Genomic DNA, 19804 nt, shown 5'->3' on the forward strand with positions numbered 1-19804 from the left:
CTTATTTCAATAACTCCATCACTGAGCAAAACACATTAGATTAGTTCCATACAAGCTGATGTTTTCAAGCCTTTATTTCTGTTTGCAGCTAAATAAACATGACATTTAAAACTGAAATACTACATCAGACATATAAAACAAAAACATTTTAGTTCAGAAATACTGGATAAATGAAAAGTATCTTTAATAATTTAACAAATAAGCCTCCGGATCAGCGTCCTGGCGTTCCTGTTTGTTTTGACCACCACGAGTTATATGAGAACCTACCTTGTATACCTGTTTGTAAATAAGTCACTTTAACTGATTATTCGCATCCTGATTTGTGTTCTGCATGTGGGTTCGTACTACTAAAACAAGCAAGACAATGGCATGTTGGCGTACTACAGCAGTTTATTACAATGTGATAAAATAAGCTTTTATCATAAGGAACCCTTTAATGACCCATAATCATTGCATGCAGAAAATACTTAGTGGGAATATTAAAGAAACTTTGTTCATGGTAAGATAATATGATCTCAATAAGACACACTGAATCCCTCCAAAAGAGAAAAACATCCATGGGGAGAGATTCAGAGATGCTGCACTAGAAATAAAATCTTTGACATTCACACATGCCACAAAGCTACATGCAGAATTTGCATTACAGAGGTGATCTACACTGACTGTGGGTTGTAAATAACTTTACTAGCCTAACTGCAAACAGTTTAGTCGGGATAATGTATTCTTGCTTGCTTTCTGCAGGAGACGTGCAATACAATGGCTGCTGACACAACGTGACTTTGACTGACACAACGTGACTTTGACTGACACTCCCTAAGTGGCATATTAATAGCAGGTGGTGTGATGATAAATTCCAGCTGAAGACAAAACAGGGATCAAGTGTACCTGCAATAAGTGACTCTTTCTAAGAACTGGACTTGCATTAGTGTCTGTTGTATGATTAAAATGAAAAAAAAAAACTTGCAACTTTAATTTGCTTTAGTAATGACTTATATTGAAACTATTTACATGCCTTCAGAGATGTTCATTGTATGTTGGTGATGGACAACATACAATGATGGACTTTGCTCACACAGTCATCATGAATTTCGTTCTTGTTGATGCTATAAATTCTGTTTGATCAAATCAGGAGAGACAGTGAAGAAAATATAATAAAATATTACATCATAATTATACAAGACAGAATTAAAGATTTGCCATAACATCTTGTGGGGGAAGGAGGAAAACAAAGCTCTTTCAATACATTTGTTCTGTTTTCGCATTGATAGCCAAAAGAACACATCCAGTCTTTTTTTGGTGGGGGGTCATTTAGTCCAGATTTAGTAACTTTAAACATTTTTATGAGCTTCGCGTCCAAACATAAAAACAAAAAAGGTGAAAACTTTGTGGTCATCTGTTTTTTGGTCCTTAGTCCAAACATGACCGCGTTGAGATATTCATCCCAGGTTTCTTGTTTGGACCCCACAAGTTTGTACAGAGACCTGAACAGAAACATTTTTATTTTGACATCATAATATGATTTAACTTGTGAAAGTGGGACTTTTCTTGTAGATGAGTATCAGCTACCTTTGGATGTGCCATTCATTCTTTCTACCAAACCGTTTGTCTGTGGATGGTCTGGTGCACAGAGACTCCTTTTAATTCCCAGTTTTTCAGACATTCTTATTTATCTGTCACAACCATAACAAATTCATAAGTCAAAAACTGCATGCCAATGACCACAGGCACCACTGTGGTCTTCACCTTCCAGGCCTTTTCCAGTTCCTCTCTGAGGCCCTGGTATTTCTCCAGTTTCTCCTTTTTCCTGATGTTGTGGTCACTTGGTATTGCTACATCCACCACAACGGCTTTCCTCTGTTCTTTATCCACCACCACAATGTCCGGTTGGTTCGCCATTACGGTTCAGTTTAGGATCCACATTTTCTTATGAAAATAACAAGAACACAGATAACAAAGACCAACCAGAATGAACAGAGTCAAACTGAATAGTTTGATTTGCTCCATTACGAACAATAGTATTTTCAGCACATTTTCATTAGCAATGTTTCATGTAGCATAAAAGCAGCTAAGTATCTGCTAACACAGTTCTATCACTGTTTAACAAAGTTTAAGTGCTCTAAAACACATTATTTTACAAGAACAGTTATCAAACTGTCACTCACTCTGTAAAATACACCTATTGAACACAAAAAGAACTTCATACCTTGTCTCACGGAATCCGAACATAAATACATAAAATGCCAACTAGAAAAAAATTCCCCACATCGTTGTAGCGCCCCCTCTAGTGCAGCGCCCCTAAGCGTTGCATACAGTGTATACCCACTTTTTGCGCCACTGTTTGTAACAACACATTTTGTCCAGTTAACTCATAAATCATCTGTATTTCATGTGAGGCGGTCCAAAAACTGATAATGAAGTGTCTCATCCATAAATCCTGATCTGCTGGTGTTCAGCTTCACTATGAGGGTCAGCATCCTGCAAACCCCAGATCCACCACATGAGGGCAGCATTCCCTCAGCCGGCAGAGCTGTTCTGGTGGCTGGTAGAGATAATCTGACTTCCACGATCTCCTTCCATATCACACAATTTACTCTATACCAAAAACAAAGCTGTATTTGGAGCTTTACATTTTTAATCTCAAATAAAAAGATTTATATTTTAATAATTTCTCTCTAATGGCTGAGGTAGGCTCGCATTTCTTGCACTAAAACTGTGCATGAATCTGAATCATGGCAGCAAACCAGCAAAAACGCAAAGAACTTTTCAGTTTTTCCTCCAAACTAACTGACCGAGTTGAGTAAAGCTGTTGGATGCAACAGTGACGTGCGGTGAGATTCATAGCTGGTGAGGCACTGACTTAATCATAGTCAGATTTACAAATCTAGACCCCATGCAAGTTATTGTTTACATAAGAAAATGTTGCGCATGCGGACAATGCTGGAGGGCAAAAAGGCTATTCCTTTACATGCCATCTATAGCCACGCTGCCGCCGTAGAATAATTCCGTTAACGCAATCAAACTTGGACGTAGATATTATTAGTTTCGTGCTGTGCTCCACAGCAAAGGGAAAAATCGTTAAAGAACTCAAAACCACGTCTCTCTCGCTCTCTGTATCAGCGCAGCTACAAGCGGACTCGTTGCCATAGCAACTGACAACGCCACAAAAAATACACAGATATTTCCCACACAAAGAGCAGAACATTCAGTCTGTTGCAGTAGTATGGTTTTAGGCTGAATGATGACTTTGGGATTATTAATTAGTGATTGCTGTGGTAAGAGGAGAAAACTATAAATATATCGCTGCATTTGACTTTACTGCACGGCTAGCTGCCAGCTCGCCGTTACCGTCTCTTACTCTGCAATTGTGGAGTCATAATGTCTGGGATCATGAGCGCCCCCTGCCTTGAGGCAAAAGAACTGTCTGCCTCACCTCGAATCTGTTCTGCTCGCTGCTGCATCACCGGCTTCGCTTCCGAGCATTGAATGGGAAACTGCAAACATTTAGCGATTTTGAAGAAAAAAATCATCAGAATTGGTTAAGTTAAATTAAAAATAGCTACTTTTTAGTACAAACCACAGGGTGAAAATAGCAATATAAATTATTTTATCATTATATATTATTTTTCCACGATGACTGGTGGCTCCCCTGACCGCAGGTCACTGGGATGCAGGTAATGTTAGCTAAATGATGACTAGCTAATATCAACACAGCACCTTAAGCTTAACAAGTGTCCTCGAGACTACTGACAATTTTGTCTATGTTAAGCTACTTCAATTCATTTTGCCCCCAAAATAAGTCGATCACCCCCCACTCACACACATCATTCAATCAGGTAGCCTCTCCATTTTGGTAATCCACAGGGGGGGCCCAGGAGAAAAGGTTTGGGAACCACTGCTTTAGTGCATGTTAAAACCTCCAAAGTGTTTACTTTTTACACATGAAAGTTCTGGATGAAAGGCTGAATTCAGATGACAGTTGATTAGCTCTTTAAGGAATGGAAAACGCTTTGACTGATTTAAATGGCAATAAAAATAATGGTTTAATTTCACAACAGCAGAACATATAAAAGGCAGAAAATACTAAACAAACACTTAAAGAGTAACAAAATACAGTTCTTGGTTGTTACATGACAAACTCAAATAATACATCAGTAAATAAGTTAGAAATTATTTGAAGAGATAAAAGTGCAAAGAAAGTAAATTTGAAGTTTTCTTGTTACTGTCTAATCTGACAATTCTGAATTACACAAGATCAAATTCACTTCAAGCATGCCTGATACAAAAATCTGAGTAAAGTTATTTAGAGCAATGAAACACAAATCACTAAAAAACACTGAAGCAAAGAAAAGGCAGTGATTTTCTGTGGCTTGAGAGTTTTAATACCTGCCCCTCACAGATAACTTCAACGGTAAAATTTTAGTCCCCTGGTCAAACAATGGAAACATCTTATTTGTAAAAGTGTGTGTGAAGGTGTGTATGACGGTTCTTGTTAAAGGATCAGAAAAAGCCAACATTCCTGCTTCCCAGTCCAGTTTGACTTGGATTCTCCGTATTTTCTTGGTCACTTTGGGCTCAACGCAGTCGGTTCGTTGCGACCACGCTGAATATTTGCCACGACTAAAACGAAGAACCCAATAATCCCGCTTTACGACGCCGGGGCCGCCAGCTGACTCTGCAACCATGCCGACCTTCCAGGATTCACCTCTGACCTCTACATCCCAGCTGTGAATTCCCGAGTTAAAGCCCCTGGAGCTGATGACGGAGCGGCACAGCAGAGCGGACCTCTCCGGATTGTAGGGAGCGCCGGTCCACTTCACCCGCCTCACAGATGTCAGGTCATGGGACAGCAGCAGGTCTGCGGCTGCTGTGTTCGGGTCCAAAACCAGAGGCGTGTATGTGACCGCGTTCTCCATCTTCAGCCAGATGTTGAAGCTCAGGTTCCCCACATGTTTGGCCTCATCTAGTAGAACTCTGGAGGGAAAATCTGGCAGATCCAATCGGAGCTGGTTCTGGATTTTCTCTGTTGCTGCTTTAAAGTTTCGCAGGAGTGAGAGGTCTTCGGCGTTCAGCTCATCCTCCGTGGCTCTGATTGTTTCAGACAGACCTGATATATTTTTCTTCACAGTCTCCATCAGCTCCACCATCTTTCCAATCTTCAGCTCTGCTTCTTTCCGCACAGCAGTTAGCCTAGCTTCCTCTTCATCTGCTAAAAACTGGAAAAATTTCCTAAACTGCTTCCTAATCATCTCCTCTGAGTTTCGGGCTTGACTTTTTAAGTGCTCCACTCCATCACGAAAGAGCTCTTTGCAACATTTTAAGCTAGTGATGCGGTTTTGTAAACGCTTCAGGTTTTGCTCAAGTTCGAGCTTAATCTCCAACACCGCTTCACTGACTGGTCTGAATCTGTGTCCAGCGTGTTTTACTGAATCCCTGCAGATCAGGCACACCGGCTGCTCATGGTCCAGACAGAACAGCTTCAGACTTTCAAAGTGCAAAGAGCAGAAACCCTCCGATGCTCTCCGGGTCCTCTCCTGCAGAAAGGTGTTGCACAGCCTCTTTAAAGCCAGGTTACATGGTGGGTTTCCACCTGCTGACCTTCTCCGACAAACTGGACATGATGGCTCCCGTCTCTCTTTCCTAAAGTGCAGCAGGCAGGCTTTACAGAAACTGTGGCTGCATGGGAGGAAAACGGGATCCTTATAGATGTCCAGACAGACGGGACAGAGGAGATCCTCTTCTAACATGGAAGACATGATGTCCTTGAGAGAAGCACAACAGACACAAAGCAAAAAGCTCATTTATCAGGCTACACTGCAGGTTTTAATGCTCAACTCTGATTTTTTGTGAAATCCAAATTTTTTTGTTCATATTTACAAATACATGCGACTTGTATGCGATCTAATGTAAAATTCATATGACCTTAAAATGTCCTGCATACGCAGCAGAGGGCGCAATGACGTCACACACAGAGAGTCTGCTCAGTATTTCGCAAACCGCTATAAATGTATATTTTTGTACATTTATGACCTGCTCTGACCATGTTATTTTAGCAAACTGTCTTGTTTTTAGAGTCTATATTACAGCAGTTCACGATTATACAATAATTAACATGCAAACATCACTTGCCAATATTCCCTGGAGGTTTACCGAAGCTTCCTGATTTTTCTAAAAGTAGATTCGGGGAATCAAGCTCTACTCCAGTGAAGCCACCTCCCAGTTTTTCCCATAAAACAGACAATATCTACTCAAGACCTGGTTCAAAAACTTTCCTTTTAATAAACATGACGTCTAGAGTAGAGTTAGACATTGGTCACTTTTCCTCTAACTTCTCCTACTACTCTCCATACCAGAGTGAAGTTACCCCACGCCCACCATTTTTCAAACTTAACAAAATTAGTGTCAAACATTTGTGCAGTCGAAATGTGTTTGCTACTACCATTTTGAAGATATGAATAACTGTTTCTAAAAGTAAAGGGTCAGACAGCAGCCCCTACACAAAAAAACAATTTGGTTTAAATCAATTGTGCTAACAATTGCTAATTTATATCCATTTCGTTTGATTTTGTTAATCTCTCGTGACCTCTGTAAAGTTTTTTATCTTAATTATAACGGCACAACAAAACATTTGTTGCACAAATGTAGCACAGTTAACACCATTAGCAACAATGCGATATCCAGTAATAAACCCTGAGAAAAATGGTGGCGTGAATAACAAATCATGACAAAATCTCCAAACACTTCCTAACCTCAGATCAGATGAAGTTGACACGGGTTTGTGGTTAACTCCTGACGAGTACCGACCGACCATCAGCCTCCTGCTCCAGCGAGATGCCGCCGCTTCTAGAGACGGGAAAAAAAGTTCCGGTCCAACTTCACAGCTGTTCAAACGTCTCCATCAAGGAACCAAGAGTTGCGCATGCGCGGTAGTTACGGACAGGCCCAGGACCTCTCGGTCGAAATGATTTTGGCTTCGAAACAAGGACCAAAACAAAACTAAAAACTAAAAAAAGTTCTATTATAATAGCCTTAATTAAATGTTTTAATAAGTAACCAATTTAATTAGAATTCTTTAAAATATTAAATTTGAAGAGCAACAAGTTCTTCTGTGGACTCAATTTTTTCCCAGCAAAATTTCAGCTTCTCACATTCAGAAATGTCTTCTTTTTTTCTAGAAAATTTGAGATTAATCTAAAACTTTTTGAGTTTTTTTCTATTTAGACTTTTCAAATAAACTTTCTGTAAGGTTTTTTTCGGGGGGCGGAGGGGGGGGATCGGAGGGGACAGGAACGTACTCCTTTTCATCTATAAAAGATGATTGAAGTCTGGTTTTATAACTGTAAACCTGACGCTAGCTTTCCACTCAGCTTTTAGTCAGAAAATGTGAGACTTATAATAAAAAATAAAAACTTTCTTCATGTCCTTACATTCTTGTTGGTGTCTAAACTGCGCCTCCTGGCGACGAATTTGAGGAATTGCAACAATAATCAAAACCAGAATCCATTAATTCACATTTTTGGTGAATTCCTGCTAATAAACAAAACAATACAAACATTTTCTGTGGTGAGCAGTGGAGGTTTTTATTTTCTGTAAGCTGAAACGACACAAACAGACAAACAAAAAAACTGTGCAAAAGTTTTAAACCAACTTTTAAAACTTCTCTTAAAGACATTCTTGTCACCATTTAAATTTGTTTTCATATGCAAGTTCTCCATAATTTGATTTGTTGTATAGAAGAAGTATTGATAAGAGTCTTATGGGTTTTAAAAGTTGTATCAATTTAGAATAGTTTATATTTTAAATGTAAAACTTGAATCTTGATTTGATGTTTGAGTTTTCAGTCATAATATGACACCTTTTAGAGCTGAGACTAAATTTGTTTATTTTTAATTTAAGGATGAATTAAACATCAGTGAGAAGGGGAGGACAGAAAGCCGACAGGATGAAAGAAACAGATTTATTTTTGTCTTCAGATGGACGACGTCAGTCGTCTCCTCCACAGATCGGCTTCAGGCAGTCGCCGTATTCGCCCGACACGTCGGACTGCAGAACAAAAATAAAAACAGAACCATTTTAAATCAAATAAAAATGTATCTATATAAATCGGATGGACAGATGGATAGATTTTTTCCATTCTTTAACTAAAACAACCTTCTTTGACCTTAAAGTTTTTGAAGGTCAGTCCAGCTTCTGTCCATCAGAGAAACTTTTAATCCTTCAGGAAATTTGTCCTGTCTTCATAATAATCTCTAATCTCATGTTTTAACAAAACTATTAATAACAGAGAAGCGAATCAAACCCAGAAACTCCTTGGATGACACTTAACTTGACATAAAGTTGATAAAATCGTGTTTTGAAGATGGAATCCACCAAATGAACCAAAGTCTGAATGAAGTGGTGAAATTCTGGTGAACGTTTGAGTTCTGGTCTGACTCACCTCAATGTTGGACAGCAGAGAGTGTTCGAAGAGTTTCTTGAACTCTGCTCTGATGTCCAGCAGGTCGATCTCAGACCGGCTCACCATGATCCGGGTCAGAGTGGACTCATCGGTGCCACTGCCCTGAACAGAAACAAAACCAGAACTCTGGAGTTTATAGACGACTGACTAAAACCAAAATCAATGTCAAAAGAATCTTCTGGACTTTGTGTCTGACGACAACAAAATTAAACATTTTAGTCTACAAGCAAAACGTTATGTCTGGTTGGAAAGCCTCAGCAAAAGGTTCCTGAAACATGGTGGTGGCAGCATCATGCTATGGGGTTCCTTTTATTCAGTAGGAACCAGGAAGCAAAGCAGAGTTTCTAACAGAATAAACATCAAACAAAACCCGAGTTTGAAGTTTTTCTTTATTTTAAAATCTAAACATTGAAATTAAATGTTGGTTCTTTAAAAAAAATACCAAAAATTTATTTAGTAGATATAAAAAAACCTTTATCCCTTCTGAAATGTGCTCTGGAACCAACATGTATAAAAGATGATTTACCTTCATGCTCTTATGCAGCAGTTCTGCAAAATATGCTGGTAAACTCTTCACACATTTCACTGCAGAAAGAAAGAAAAGTTGTTAGAAAAGCAGCATTTTGGCATCAGCAGCAAGATTTGAATGCCGTGTGAGGGCATTCAAGACTTCTGATAGAAAAAAACGAGAATAAATTTCCACCAAAAATCTAAAATATTCTAGAAAATGATCGAAAATTTTTAAATTCGAGAAAATTTGTTATTAAAAACACAGAAATTGAGATTAAGCTCAGAAATTCTGGGGAAAAAAACCCTTGAAATTTCAAACACAGAAAAGTCTCAAATTTCCTACAAAACATTCAGAAATTGAGATTAATGATATAAATATTCTAAAGAAAAAACATTAAAATTTCTCAGTTTGAAAAGTTACAGATTGGCTAGAAAAGTTTATTTCAAAACTAAACAATGTTTGACTTTTGGAACAGAAATTTCCAAAGTTTTTTTTTTTTTTTTTGATATCAATCTCAGAAATTATCAAGAAATAAAGTTGGAAATTTCTAAGTTTCAAAAGTCAAAAAATTTACTAGAAAAATTCAAATATCTTTTTTTTCCCCCAAAACTCAAAGTTTTGACACTTTAAACCCAGAATTTCTTTTTCTAATTTTTTTTTTCCAGAAATATTGAGATTAATCTTAGAAATCTTAAGAAAAAAATCTTCAAAGGCAAAAAGTTTTGGAAATTTTCTGAGTTTCAACAGTTGAAAATTTTCCACTTTTGAAATTTAGAAATTTTGAGATGAATCTCAGAAATTTTCTAAAATAAAAAAAGAAAAAAAGGTAATTAGTAAGTATGAAAGGTCTAAAATGTGCTAGAAAATAAAATTTTCCTTGTGGTTTTGTGGATGGAAACCAGTTTACCAACAGCCACCAGCAGCTCCTCCAGTTCTCCAGACATTTCGCCTTCGATGCTCTGCTGCAGCGTTTTCCCGCTGATGTTCTTGTATTCGACTAGAGCTGCAGAAAAATGGCCGTCACTTTACATTTGTAATAATCCTGGTTTTCTCTTTGGGTTTCCAAACAGAGCCGGTCTTACTCTGCCTGAGCTGAGGTATGCTTCGTTTGCAGAGGATCTCGATAAACTTGGACTCGTCTGTGCCCCACTTCTTCTCCCCGGCTTTGTAAAGTGTCTTAGGAAAAAAAAATATTGAAGTTTAAACAAAATAGAAACATATCAATTGTATTTTTTGGGTTTCGTTTTTTCACCTCGGCGTCTTCCCTTGCTTTTCCTACATCTACAGAGTTGCTCCCGTCCCTCTCACCCTGCAAACAGCAGAATTCACTTTATTCCTGTTTTCTAAGTTTTTTATCATCATGTGGCCGTGTTACATTTTAAACAGAGCTGTAAATATTAACAAATGGATGAGAATGAGCGACTGTCGCCTTATTGATACATAGGAAATGAATGGAGAGGAATATTTATAAATGAGCATTAAAAACAAAATCACTTCCTTTAAACTTTCCTGAATATAAAAACCTGGAAAACGGCTAATTTGACAATCCTTCCAACTTCTAATGAGTTGGAAGGACTTGCACAACTGCGTCTATGTTTATATTTCAAGCCTACTTAGGCATTGTGATTAATCTGATAAAAATAATTGATTGACAGCTCTAGCTGTGAGTCAAGTGTGTCAGTTTTTTTTAGGTAATTTTCTTTTTTTTTCTGGACCTTTGCCAGGAGAATAAGTGCTTTGGAAAAATCTCCAGAAACTTCACTCGTCAACTTCTCAATCAGGTCCTTCTCCGTTTCTACAGAGGAAAAAGATGGAGGTCATAAATCTGTTTTCTGCAACAAAACCCATAAACTAAGACGGAAGATGCTTCTTTACCTTTTCTGTAAACGTCCTTGAGAGCTTCGATTTGCTGCTTGGACCTGGAGGCAAAGATTTCAATCAGGACCGAGTCTTTTGTACCAGCTCCCTGCAGTAAAACACATTTTATACAAATGATATTTTAGAGTAATAAACGCTGTTTCATTTGTAAAACATGTTTTTGAAAAGGAGATATGTGAGCGTACTTTCATGGCTTGGGTGACTTCGTGGCAGTCGTACGCTGCAGGGGGAGTGATGAGCGCCAGCAGCAGCTTCTCAAAGTCTCCGCCCGTGTCGCCTTTCAGGTCTTTCTCCAGCGTCTGAAACGTAAACAGAGGCGACTGATCCAGAGGTTTACTCTGCGTGTTCAGAACCACGCCCAGGAAAATAAAGCAAATACAGAAAACAAAGCAACTTTTTATGTGTTTGTTTTCATTTGTTTAATAAAATATGAAAAAGTTTAGAAAGTAAACAGGTGGTCAAGTCATTAAGACCACAATTAAGTCGTTTTAATGCCAGAACAGCAAATAGAAATATTTTTGTTTCAGAATCGACACATTATTTGGGGGTTTTCCTTAATCGTTTATTTATTCCAAGTCCTGTCATCACAGCAACATTCACTCTTTAAATAATAATAATAATAAAATGTATAAAAATTATTTGCTAAACAAACACAATAAGGTTTGACTGTTTTCTTTTTATGATTTAGTTTCTTGGAGTTATTTTAGAAAATATTCAGCTGCTTTGTACACTACAGGAATAATTTAATTTAAACTTTGTGTTTCTCATTTAATGTTTAGAAACACTCAGAACATTTTCATATAAAATGAAGGAAATCTTACTCTGCCGGTGGCTCCTTCATACGCTTTGCAGATGAGCTGCCTCTGACCGTTGCTTCTTTGGGTCAGGATTTCAATCAGGACTTTCTCATTTGTCCCTAAAAAATAAAAAAAAGTTAAAATAAATTAAATATGAATCTCTGTTTCTGTCATACATCTGGAGACAATTTACGTTAAATGAAGCACAAAAATTAGTAGATTTGTTTCAACTTCAAAACATCATCCATCAACCTGAAGGACGTTTTTTACAAAAATGATTAATCTGATTTTTAGAAATTAAAGTTTTACACCAATCTGTCTTATCAAATATTTAAAAGGTTTCGAAGATGAAAAGCAAACAAGTTTTCTCCAAAGAAAAAATGAAAAAGTAAGCTAAACAAATAAAACGCGTACCGAGTCCTTCAATGGCGTCCTTCAGAGCTGCAGCGTCTTTCTCTGCATCAAAGTTTGCTTTAGGCTTGATGGTTCCTCTCTGTCCGCTCTAAAAAACATTCAGATTTAACAATTAATTAAAACCCTGCATAGTTTCTCATATAGAAAAACCAGAGTTGGATTTACTTCAGCAGCAGAAGATGACGGTGAATCCACAAGACTTTCCAAATCGTCCTGAAAATAAATGGATTTAACATGTAAAACTCTTTAATAAAGACTTTAAAAATGTAAAATAAAAACATTTCTCACCCATAAAGAAGCCATGATGAATCTAGTTCTTCTGTAAGACATTAGAAACAATCTTAATCTGTTATACATTTAAATGCACTATAAAAGCACAAAATATTACCAAGAACTTTTGGTTTAGTATCTACCGCAAATTTCTTAGTACCGAAGTGTTACCGAAGTATCTTTTCAGCAAGACATAAGAGCTTATTTAAAGTAAATAATTACTTATTATTGATTAAATAGAGTTACATTGGCAGATTTTTATTTCTCTTACAGGACATTTTTCTCATGTTTTAAGTAAAACTAGTCATTTTTCATCATTGAATTAAAACAAGCTCATGTCTTGCTGAAAGATAATTTGGTAACACTTTATTTGAAGGGGGTTGAATAAGACTGACACTTTCATAAACATGACATATCACCTGTCATGAACATCAATAAGTCTTCATGAATATTTATGACTGTTGTCATAAAGCGTCATTCGGTAAATTATGACACTTTTAATACAAAGTTGACATTATTCAAAATGTCTTTGTTATGACATTAACCAATAAATCATTACTGTTTAAACTTTATCTTTAATAACATAAAGTTACCTAATTTTTAAAGTGAATCAGTAATACTTTTATAACAAATTTATATCAGTAATGATTTCTTGGTTAATGTCAAGATGTCATAAAGACATTTTGAATAATGTCAACTTTGTATTAAAAGTGTCATAATTTACCGAATGACACTTTATGACAACAGTCATAAATATTCATGAAGGCTTATTCATGTTCATGACAGGTGTTATGTCAGTCTTATTCAACCCCCTTCAAATAAAGTGTTACTGATACTTCTAAGTTAGTTTTATCTAATTTCAAGAGTACTAAGATATTCCAAGTAGAAACTAGAATACTTGGTAAGACTTTGTGTTTTTACAGTGTACTAAACAAATAACCAAGAGCCATCGGTTCCAGTTTGCTAGATTCAAACATTTATTCACAATCTGCTCACGCAGTCATAGATTAAAGATGATTCACATATGAATTAGATGTAGTGTGGTGAACTGTCGTACTTTATCGTGTTTTAAAAATTTATTTATAAGCAGCCACTTTTTCTTCTGCTTTGGTGGAACCAGAACAGGAAACATGCAAATACGTTGCTGTGTAAAATGAGACCAGCTTTGCATTGAGCCAGAGGGACTGAAGGCAGATTGATGGAACAGTAAAAGAAAAGTCTGCTTTCTGTACAAATCAGGTATTTTAAACCTTCTAATTCTGTAAAAATAAAACTTTTAGAAACCAGAAACTTAACAGCTAAATCAAACCAGCAAAGGAGAGAAACTCACCTTTGTCTCTGAAGAGGAACGTTTCTTTCCGCCACACCCTCTGCTTACCTGGAAACTGAATCTACCTGTAGAGAAAACGGTTGGCCACACCTGTTTGGCACAGTCAGACGATGCCTTCAGGGACCGCTCGTAATCTCCAGCTACTAACCAGTTTAATCCGCTCCAGACAAAAGAACACAACTTTTAGATTTGTAGTGAGACCAAATGTTACTTGGAAACTTTACGACGGCCATAATAGATAAAAACACAAAATAGTAATACATTTCAGAGAAAAAAAAACAGAAATCTCAGAAATTTTCTAGATAAAAATCTGAAATTTCTGAGTTTAAAAAGAAGAATATTTGCAAGAAATTATGTGATTAATTAATAGTATGTTAGAGACATTGTAGGTAGGAAAAACAGTTTGAAAAGTAGAATATGTGCGAGAATAAACTCAGAAATCTATGATTTTGAAAAGTCAAAAACTTGCAAGGAAAAACAGAGATTCTGATGTAAATTTTCTAAAAAAAAAACCTCAAGACATTTCTGAGCTTGGAAAGTCAAAAATTGGTGAGAAAAAACTCAGAAAGTTTTAGATTAATCAACGGTATATTAAGGCAGCAATATCAAAACTGCAGATATTGAAACGGCAAACATTGGTGTCACTCAAGACTTTTGCATATGAATATCTCAAGCTTTTAAAAAAAAGTGCCAAATCATAAATAACATAGTAAATGGACAAAAAAAACTGGAATACAAGCCATGATTTTTAATTTTACATTTATTTTATTACTAAAAAAGGCACCAAATACAGGCATCATACTAATATTGTGTTTTTCAAAAATTATAGCACCAAAAATATATATTTTTTTCTCCCAAAATCCCCCGTTTTCATGTTTTTATAGGCACACATTTGAAAAAGAAGTGTTTTTAGATAAATACAAACCAGTGTCAAACACTTTAAAAACAACATCAGTAGCTGGGCTGTAACGTAACAAATGAGACGGATGAAACATAAATGAATGAAGAGTAACAGAGTGAGATCTGAGTCTTTGGGCCGAACAACGGCAGGCGGACGCATCATTCTTATAAAAACACGTTTTGTAAAACGAGAACTTTCATTCAGACAGTAGTAAGGCTGAAGCAGTCATTTGGGTGAACGGGTTTATTACAGTCGCACTCAGACGCTCTGCGATTGAAATACTTTGGACGATCTGTTCTGTCTCATGAGCAAAAATACTGCATGGCACTTAGAAATCGGCAGCTGATTGGATTACAGTACAAGCAAGGAAATAAAGAGGGTTAAAAAACAAGAAATTGTGTTCAAAATGGCAGTAAGTGTAACTATTTTAACCCCCTTTTACAGTGGATAAACACCAAGGTAGTTGATAAAATAAATGGCTTTTTAGTGAGAACAGAGAGAGCTTTATATCAAATAAAAACAATAAATATCATAAAAATGGAAAGAGTAGGATAGTTTGTCCAGGCTACAATAACACAGCAGATCCGACTTTTCTTTAGAGATGCTCTGATACAATATTAATATGTTAATCTAATTTTTGGGTTTCAAATCATTAATAATTGTGTAACTTTCACCGTCTTTCTGAAATGACCGACTGAAAATATGAGACGATTTTCCAATTTTAACATTTTTGGAGATTAAACTATTTATATTTTCAGTTTATGAAAACTTATAGGGAGCCTTTATTATTTAGAATTAAAGCAGCTGTGTGTTTTTAGAAGCAGCAGAAACCCAAATGGAAGTAGAGAAAGGTGCAAAATGTGAATTCTGCATAATATATTCCCCTTAATAACAGAAAATGTCTCCGTTACTAAAATAGATTGTATTCAAAGCATGATAGGCTTTACAGGTGACAGCAGAATGGCATTAATTCAGAGTAAAAGGGGGTGTAATCAAGGCTTAAAATGTTTTTTAATTAAATAAGTCAAAGCTCTTCTAGGTGAAGAAAAGACTAACTGAAGTTGTGACATAATTGCACTTGAAGGCATCATTCATTTTGTTATTTGCACTCACTCAGCCTGCAACAAAAGCAGCTTTGTTTGTGCTTTATATTTAAACAACTTCAGCAGGTGAAGAGGTTGTTCCAGTTGATTTATCTGCAGGATGACTGTATGACATGCGAGGTAAAGATGCAGGAAAGGAGGACATTTTTCCTCTCCTGCCTCTTCGTACAGCAGTGAAATGAAACGATGCAGCAGATGGAAGCCATCAGAGCTACTGTTCACCTTCCCGGCGGTGAAACCGAGATGTCGACTAAAAAGAGAAATAAAGATGGAAATCAGACGCAGCTGAGCAGTTTGTGGATTCCTGAGGTAGCCCAGTTGGCTGAACGTCACACGCTTACCTTTTTTTTCTCAAAGTGGTATAAAAATACATAAACAAAACATTCCTTTAAGTACAAATTTTCAGTTTAGAAAATATCAATTTTTGATGCTGTTTTGTTGTCCTTCGTCAGGAGCTGCATTTCCGTTACAGATGTGTGCAAAACTTTGTCAATATTCTGCTAATTTAGAGAAAAAAACAATTTTGCAACAATAGTGTTTCCATTACAACAGAAACGCAATTATAATCACATGTGAATAAGTTTGTTCACACAATAAGTCATTAAAAAACATGCCGCTCAATTATCCTTCAACTACTTCCTGTCATCTTCTCTTTGTAGATGACAGGAAGTAACATCTGGCTGTTGATCACATGACTCGTAATGATATGAGGAACATGTTTCTATTACGGTTTTACGAAATACACCAATTTCGATAAGGCCAAAAAAAAAAGAAAAAAGAAGAAAATCACCTGAGCGCCAAAACGTATTGAAAACAGTTTTCTTTTTTAAATTGGTGCTTTTATTGGGCAGATTTATTTTCAAGATGTCAATTTGCGCAATTTGACATTTTGAGAGATTTCTTATTAATTGCTGAATTTTGATTAAGCAAATTTGTTTTCTAAATGTCAGGTCAATGAAAACAGAGTTATTGACCTTAAAAATGTAAAAAAAAAATGTAACACATAGTCTTGCTGCTAGATGAAATAGTTTTTATCTAAATTGGTTTATGTTGCAAAACTGCAATGGCAACACTTTCTTTGCATGGAACAAGTCCCAGGATCAACAACAGGATGTTGCCCCTGGTGAAAACCACAAAGAAGACGACAGCAGGATGTAGTTGGAGAGTCATGCGTGGCATGTTTTTTTCATGACTTGTCTCGTAAAGAAACTTATTCTCGTGTGACTTTAATTGCGTTTCATATTTAGCGGAAACACTGCAACTGCGTAGTTGTGTCTTTCCAGTATAAGTGGAATACTGACAAAGTTTTGCTCACATGTGACAGAAAAGAAGCTAACGGAAACGCAGCGAGTGTCTCAGACCTCGGTGCCGTCGCCGAGGTTGTTGTGGATTTTGACCTCCAGGTTGACCTGCTTCACTTTGCCGTTCGGCTCCTGGTTGCGGTTGATGTTGACGTTCCTAACGGTGCAGTGCTTCGTGCCGAAGTTCTTCTCCACGCACTTGTCCATGCACACCTCCACCTTGGTGTTGAGCGGATACTCTTCATAGGCCTTCGGCGTCTTCGTCGCCTTCTTGGCCGACCGCCTGCAGCGGCGGAACAGGAAGCAGGAAGCCAGCAGCGCCAGGACCAGCAGGGTGATGGCGGCCACGCCCCCGCCCACGGAGCTGCCCACGTGGGCGTTGAAGGTGGCGGACGGGCCGGCCTCCAGGCGCAGCGACTTCATGTTGGTGCCGTTCTTCACCTGGTCGCCCTCGTTGTCGTAGATGAGCGACTCGTCGAGCGTCAGGCGCCCGCTGCGGTCCACCAGGTCGCGTTTGGAGCGGCTCACCTGATACGTCAGCGAGCGCTGAATCCTGGGGCTGGAGCGCGACTCTGGGCCGATGACGTAGATCACCTGCAGGTACCACTGGTGGCCCGCCTCCACCTGTCAGTCAGAGAGGTCATTTATTAATCAGTAATTTATTAATTAGTTTATTTAGCTGGAATGTTGAACGTTAATTCACATTTCTGACAAGGACAAATTTATCTGTTTTTACTGAGTTATCTTTGGGTTAATAATGGAGTATTGAGCAAAACGCATCCATGGATTTAAGGATCAAATTTCCAATAAAATGCAGCGACTTTTACAATAAAAATAACAAAAACTACTGCAGAATTAGAGTTAGACTAAGAGAGTTGTGTTTTTTTTAGATTATGGAAATTAAATTCTAATAGTAGGAGAATAAACTCATATTACCAGAATAAAGTAGTAAGATTTAAGTCATAATATTACTAGAATGAAGTAACATTAACACAAGTATAAAGTAGTAATTTTGTGAAAACTCCTCCTCACAGAGTTTCCACTCTGTTAAAACTGGGAATATTGAACATCTGGTGACGCTGAGTATCTGTTTTAAAAACTAAGAAAAACTCAATCATTTAACAAATTATTATCATTAGCACGACCTTGAAGCGACTGTGAAAATTACTGAGTTTATTTCAAAGAAAGAACCAAATGGACTAACCAATCAGGTCATATCAGATCTTAACACAACATTTTCTTGTAATTTCACAATTTTCTTCTGCTAATATTATGACTGCATTCTCATAATATTACACATTTTTCTTGTAATAAAACAATACTCTAAACAAAACAGGAAGTCACTCACCTTGTAAAGAGCGTCCACCTTCATGGTGAAGCCGTCGACGCCCGGCATGGCTGCCATGGCCTGCAGCTCTGGGACGTCGGAGGCAAAATCTGCCTCGAACGGAACGTCGTGAAAAAACTTGTGGCATACATCCGGCTGTTTACGATCCTGAAACACAATTAGAGCAGATCGAAACAGAATAGTAAACAAAAACAGTTTAAAACTAAAATGGTCGCTTTGATTTTTAAACCAGTGGCACTCTCAGAAAATGTCAGGAGCCATGGGCCCCAATATCCCCCAACCTGGGGGCGCCACTGTTTTAAACATAAATACCTGGTTTTCAATATCAAAAACTAAGAGAACTACAGCAGGAAACCTTATGGTAGTTAGAATACCACCTGGATGACAAACCCAGTTTGTCCAGTGTGACCTGGTATGGAAAGCTGTTAAACTGGAAAGTTTTCTTTGAGCATTTTGCTGTGAAAGAACAACCAGGATGCCTTGAAATAAAATTAGCAGAAGACTTAGAGAAAAATAAATTACAAAAAAAAAATTAATTATTATGCATGAGAAAAATACCCATAAAACCAGCAGTGGCCCACGTCTTGTTGTTTGTTGTTCTTTGGTACAATGACAATAAAGGCTGATTCTGAATACTTCAAAGTAACATTGTTATATATTTAAATTGTCAAAGGAGGGCAGAGTTCTCAAAAATTTTACTCATGTAAATGCAGTACTACTTAATATTTTTACTCCAGTAAAAGCAAAAAGTACAGCATAGTAAAAGTACTAAAAAAGGTTAAAAAAAAAATCAAAAAAATGTTACTCATAAATGTAACTGAGTCAATGCAACTAGATACTAAACAATTCTGTAAACTGTTCAGATTTCATGGTAACAACCACAAATTTATGTGTGGAATAAATGAAACTCTCAGAAGTGCAGAAGAAATAAATGAACTAACTTTGAGAGAGGTGTGTTATAAAGAGTCCAGTAGGTAAAAGAAATGTATGTGAAACAATAAAAATAAACAATAAACCCAAAATATTCATAAAAAGCAAACAGATTAAATGAATGTTTGTGTTTACCAGCAGCAGGAAGCGATGTTTGAGATGTTTGTTGGGTTGGATGCAGCCGTACTGCGGCCCCTCATTGTACAGGGTCCCAGTGGGATCGAAGAAGGGAACGTAGCCATCCCGCCCGGTGCACAGGTAGACCTTCTCCAGCTGCAGCCTGTATGCTGCGTTCAGGTTCTGCTCTGGGTTCCACAGCACTCTGCCGTACAGAGTCTGGCCTGCAGGGGGCAGCGAGTGGACCAGAGAGGAGTTAAAAGGTTTAAGTAAGCGGTTTCACTGCATGTGATAAAACAAATACTTGCATTTAGTTGTAATTGTAAAAATAGTACGACTGGACAATAAAGCAATAATATATATCGTGATAGATAGACATGTGATCAATGTTAATGTAGAATACATCTCAATATGGAATATATAGAATATTCGCTGAACTCCGATCCAGA

General features: G+C 37.2%; 3 protein-coding genes across 3 annotated transcripts in view; all 3 read right to left on the reverse strand.

The window, feature by feature from the left end:
* Positions 1-4015: 4015 nt before the first annotated feature.
* On the reverse strand, positions 4016-6926 carry LOC103134927 (nuclear factor 7, ovary-like). Its single transcript, XM_007547445.2, has 2 exons — positions 6747-6926; positions 4016-5759 (listed from the first exon to the last, which is right to left on the reverse strand). The coding sequence occupies exon 2, from the start codon at positions 5751-5753 to the stop codon at positions 4377-4379; it is 1377 nt and encodes a 458-aa protein (XP_007547507.1). The 5' UTR covers positions 5754-5759; positions 6747-6926; the 3' UTR covers positions 4016-4376.
* A 1031-nt stretch (positions 6927-7957) lies between these two features.
* Positions 7958-13731, reverse strand: anxa3a (annexin A3a). The gene is made up of 14 exons (XM_007547444.2): positions 13656-13731; positions 12344-12374; positions 12221-12268; positions 12056-12143; positions 11666-11760; positions 11030-11143; positions 10842-10932; positions 10682-10761; positions 10219-10275; positions 10049-10142; positions 9874-9969; positions 8982-9040; positions 8435-8557; positions 7958-8040 (listed from the first exon to the last, which is right to left on the reverse strand). Exons 2-14 carry the CDS (start codon positions 12356-12358, stop codon positions 7981-7983), a joined length of 1020 nt encoding a protein of 339 aa, XP_007547506.1. The 5' UTR covers positions 12359-12374; positions 13656-13731; the 3' UTR covers positions 7958-7980.
* Positions 13732-16847: 3116 nt separating this feature from the next.
* The window catches only part of fras1 (Fraser extracellular matrix complex subunit 1), a 242457-nt gene continuing 239500 nt past the window's right edge, over positions 16848-19804 (reverse strand). The window contains exons 71-73 of the mRNA XM_016669157.1: positions 19374-19579; positions 18309-18455; positions 16848-17584 (exon numbers count right to left, since the gene is read on the reverse strand). Coding sequence (XP_016524643.1) covers positions 17015-17584; positions 18309-18455; positions 19374-19579 — 923 coding nt within the window. The 3' untranslated portion in view covers positions 16848-17014. The remainder of the gene's footprint in view (positions 17585-18308; positions 18456-19373; positions 19580-19804) is intronic.

This window comes from Poecilia formosa, unplaced genomic scaffold (genome assembly GCF_000485575.1).
Source record: "Poecilia formosa unplaced genomic scaffold, Poecilia_formosa-5.1.2 Scaffold20, whole genome shotgun sequence".
Classification (NCBI taxonomy): domain Eukaryota; kingdom Metazoa; phylum Chordata; class Actinopteri; order Cyprinodontiformes; family Poeciliidae; genus Poecilia; species Poecilia formosa.

Excerpts from the sequence above, each read along its gene's own strand:
- LOC103134927 (XM_007547445.2), bottom strand. The coding sequence starts at position 5,753 with ATGTCTTCCATGTTAGAAGAGGATCTCCTCTGTCCCGTCTGTCTGGAC.
- anxa3a (XM_007547444.2), bottom strand. Across the intron at positions 10,143-10,218 it reads AAGCAAGGGAAGACGCCGAG|ACACTTTACAAAGCCGGGGA; the intron begins GTGAAAAAACGA and ends TTTTTTCCTAAG. Across the intron at positions 8,041-8,434 it reads CTCTGCTGTCCAACATTGAG|TCCGACGTGTCGGGCGAATA; the intron begins GTGAGTCAGACC and ends TTTGTTCTGCAG.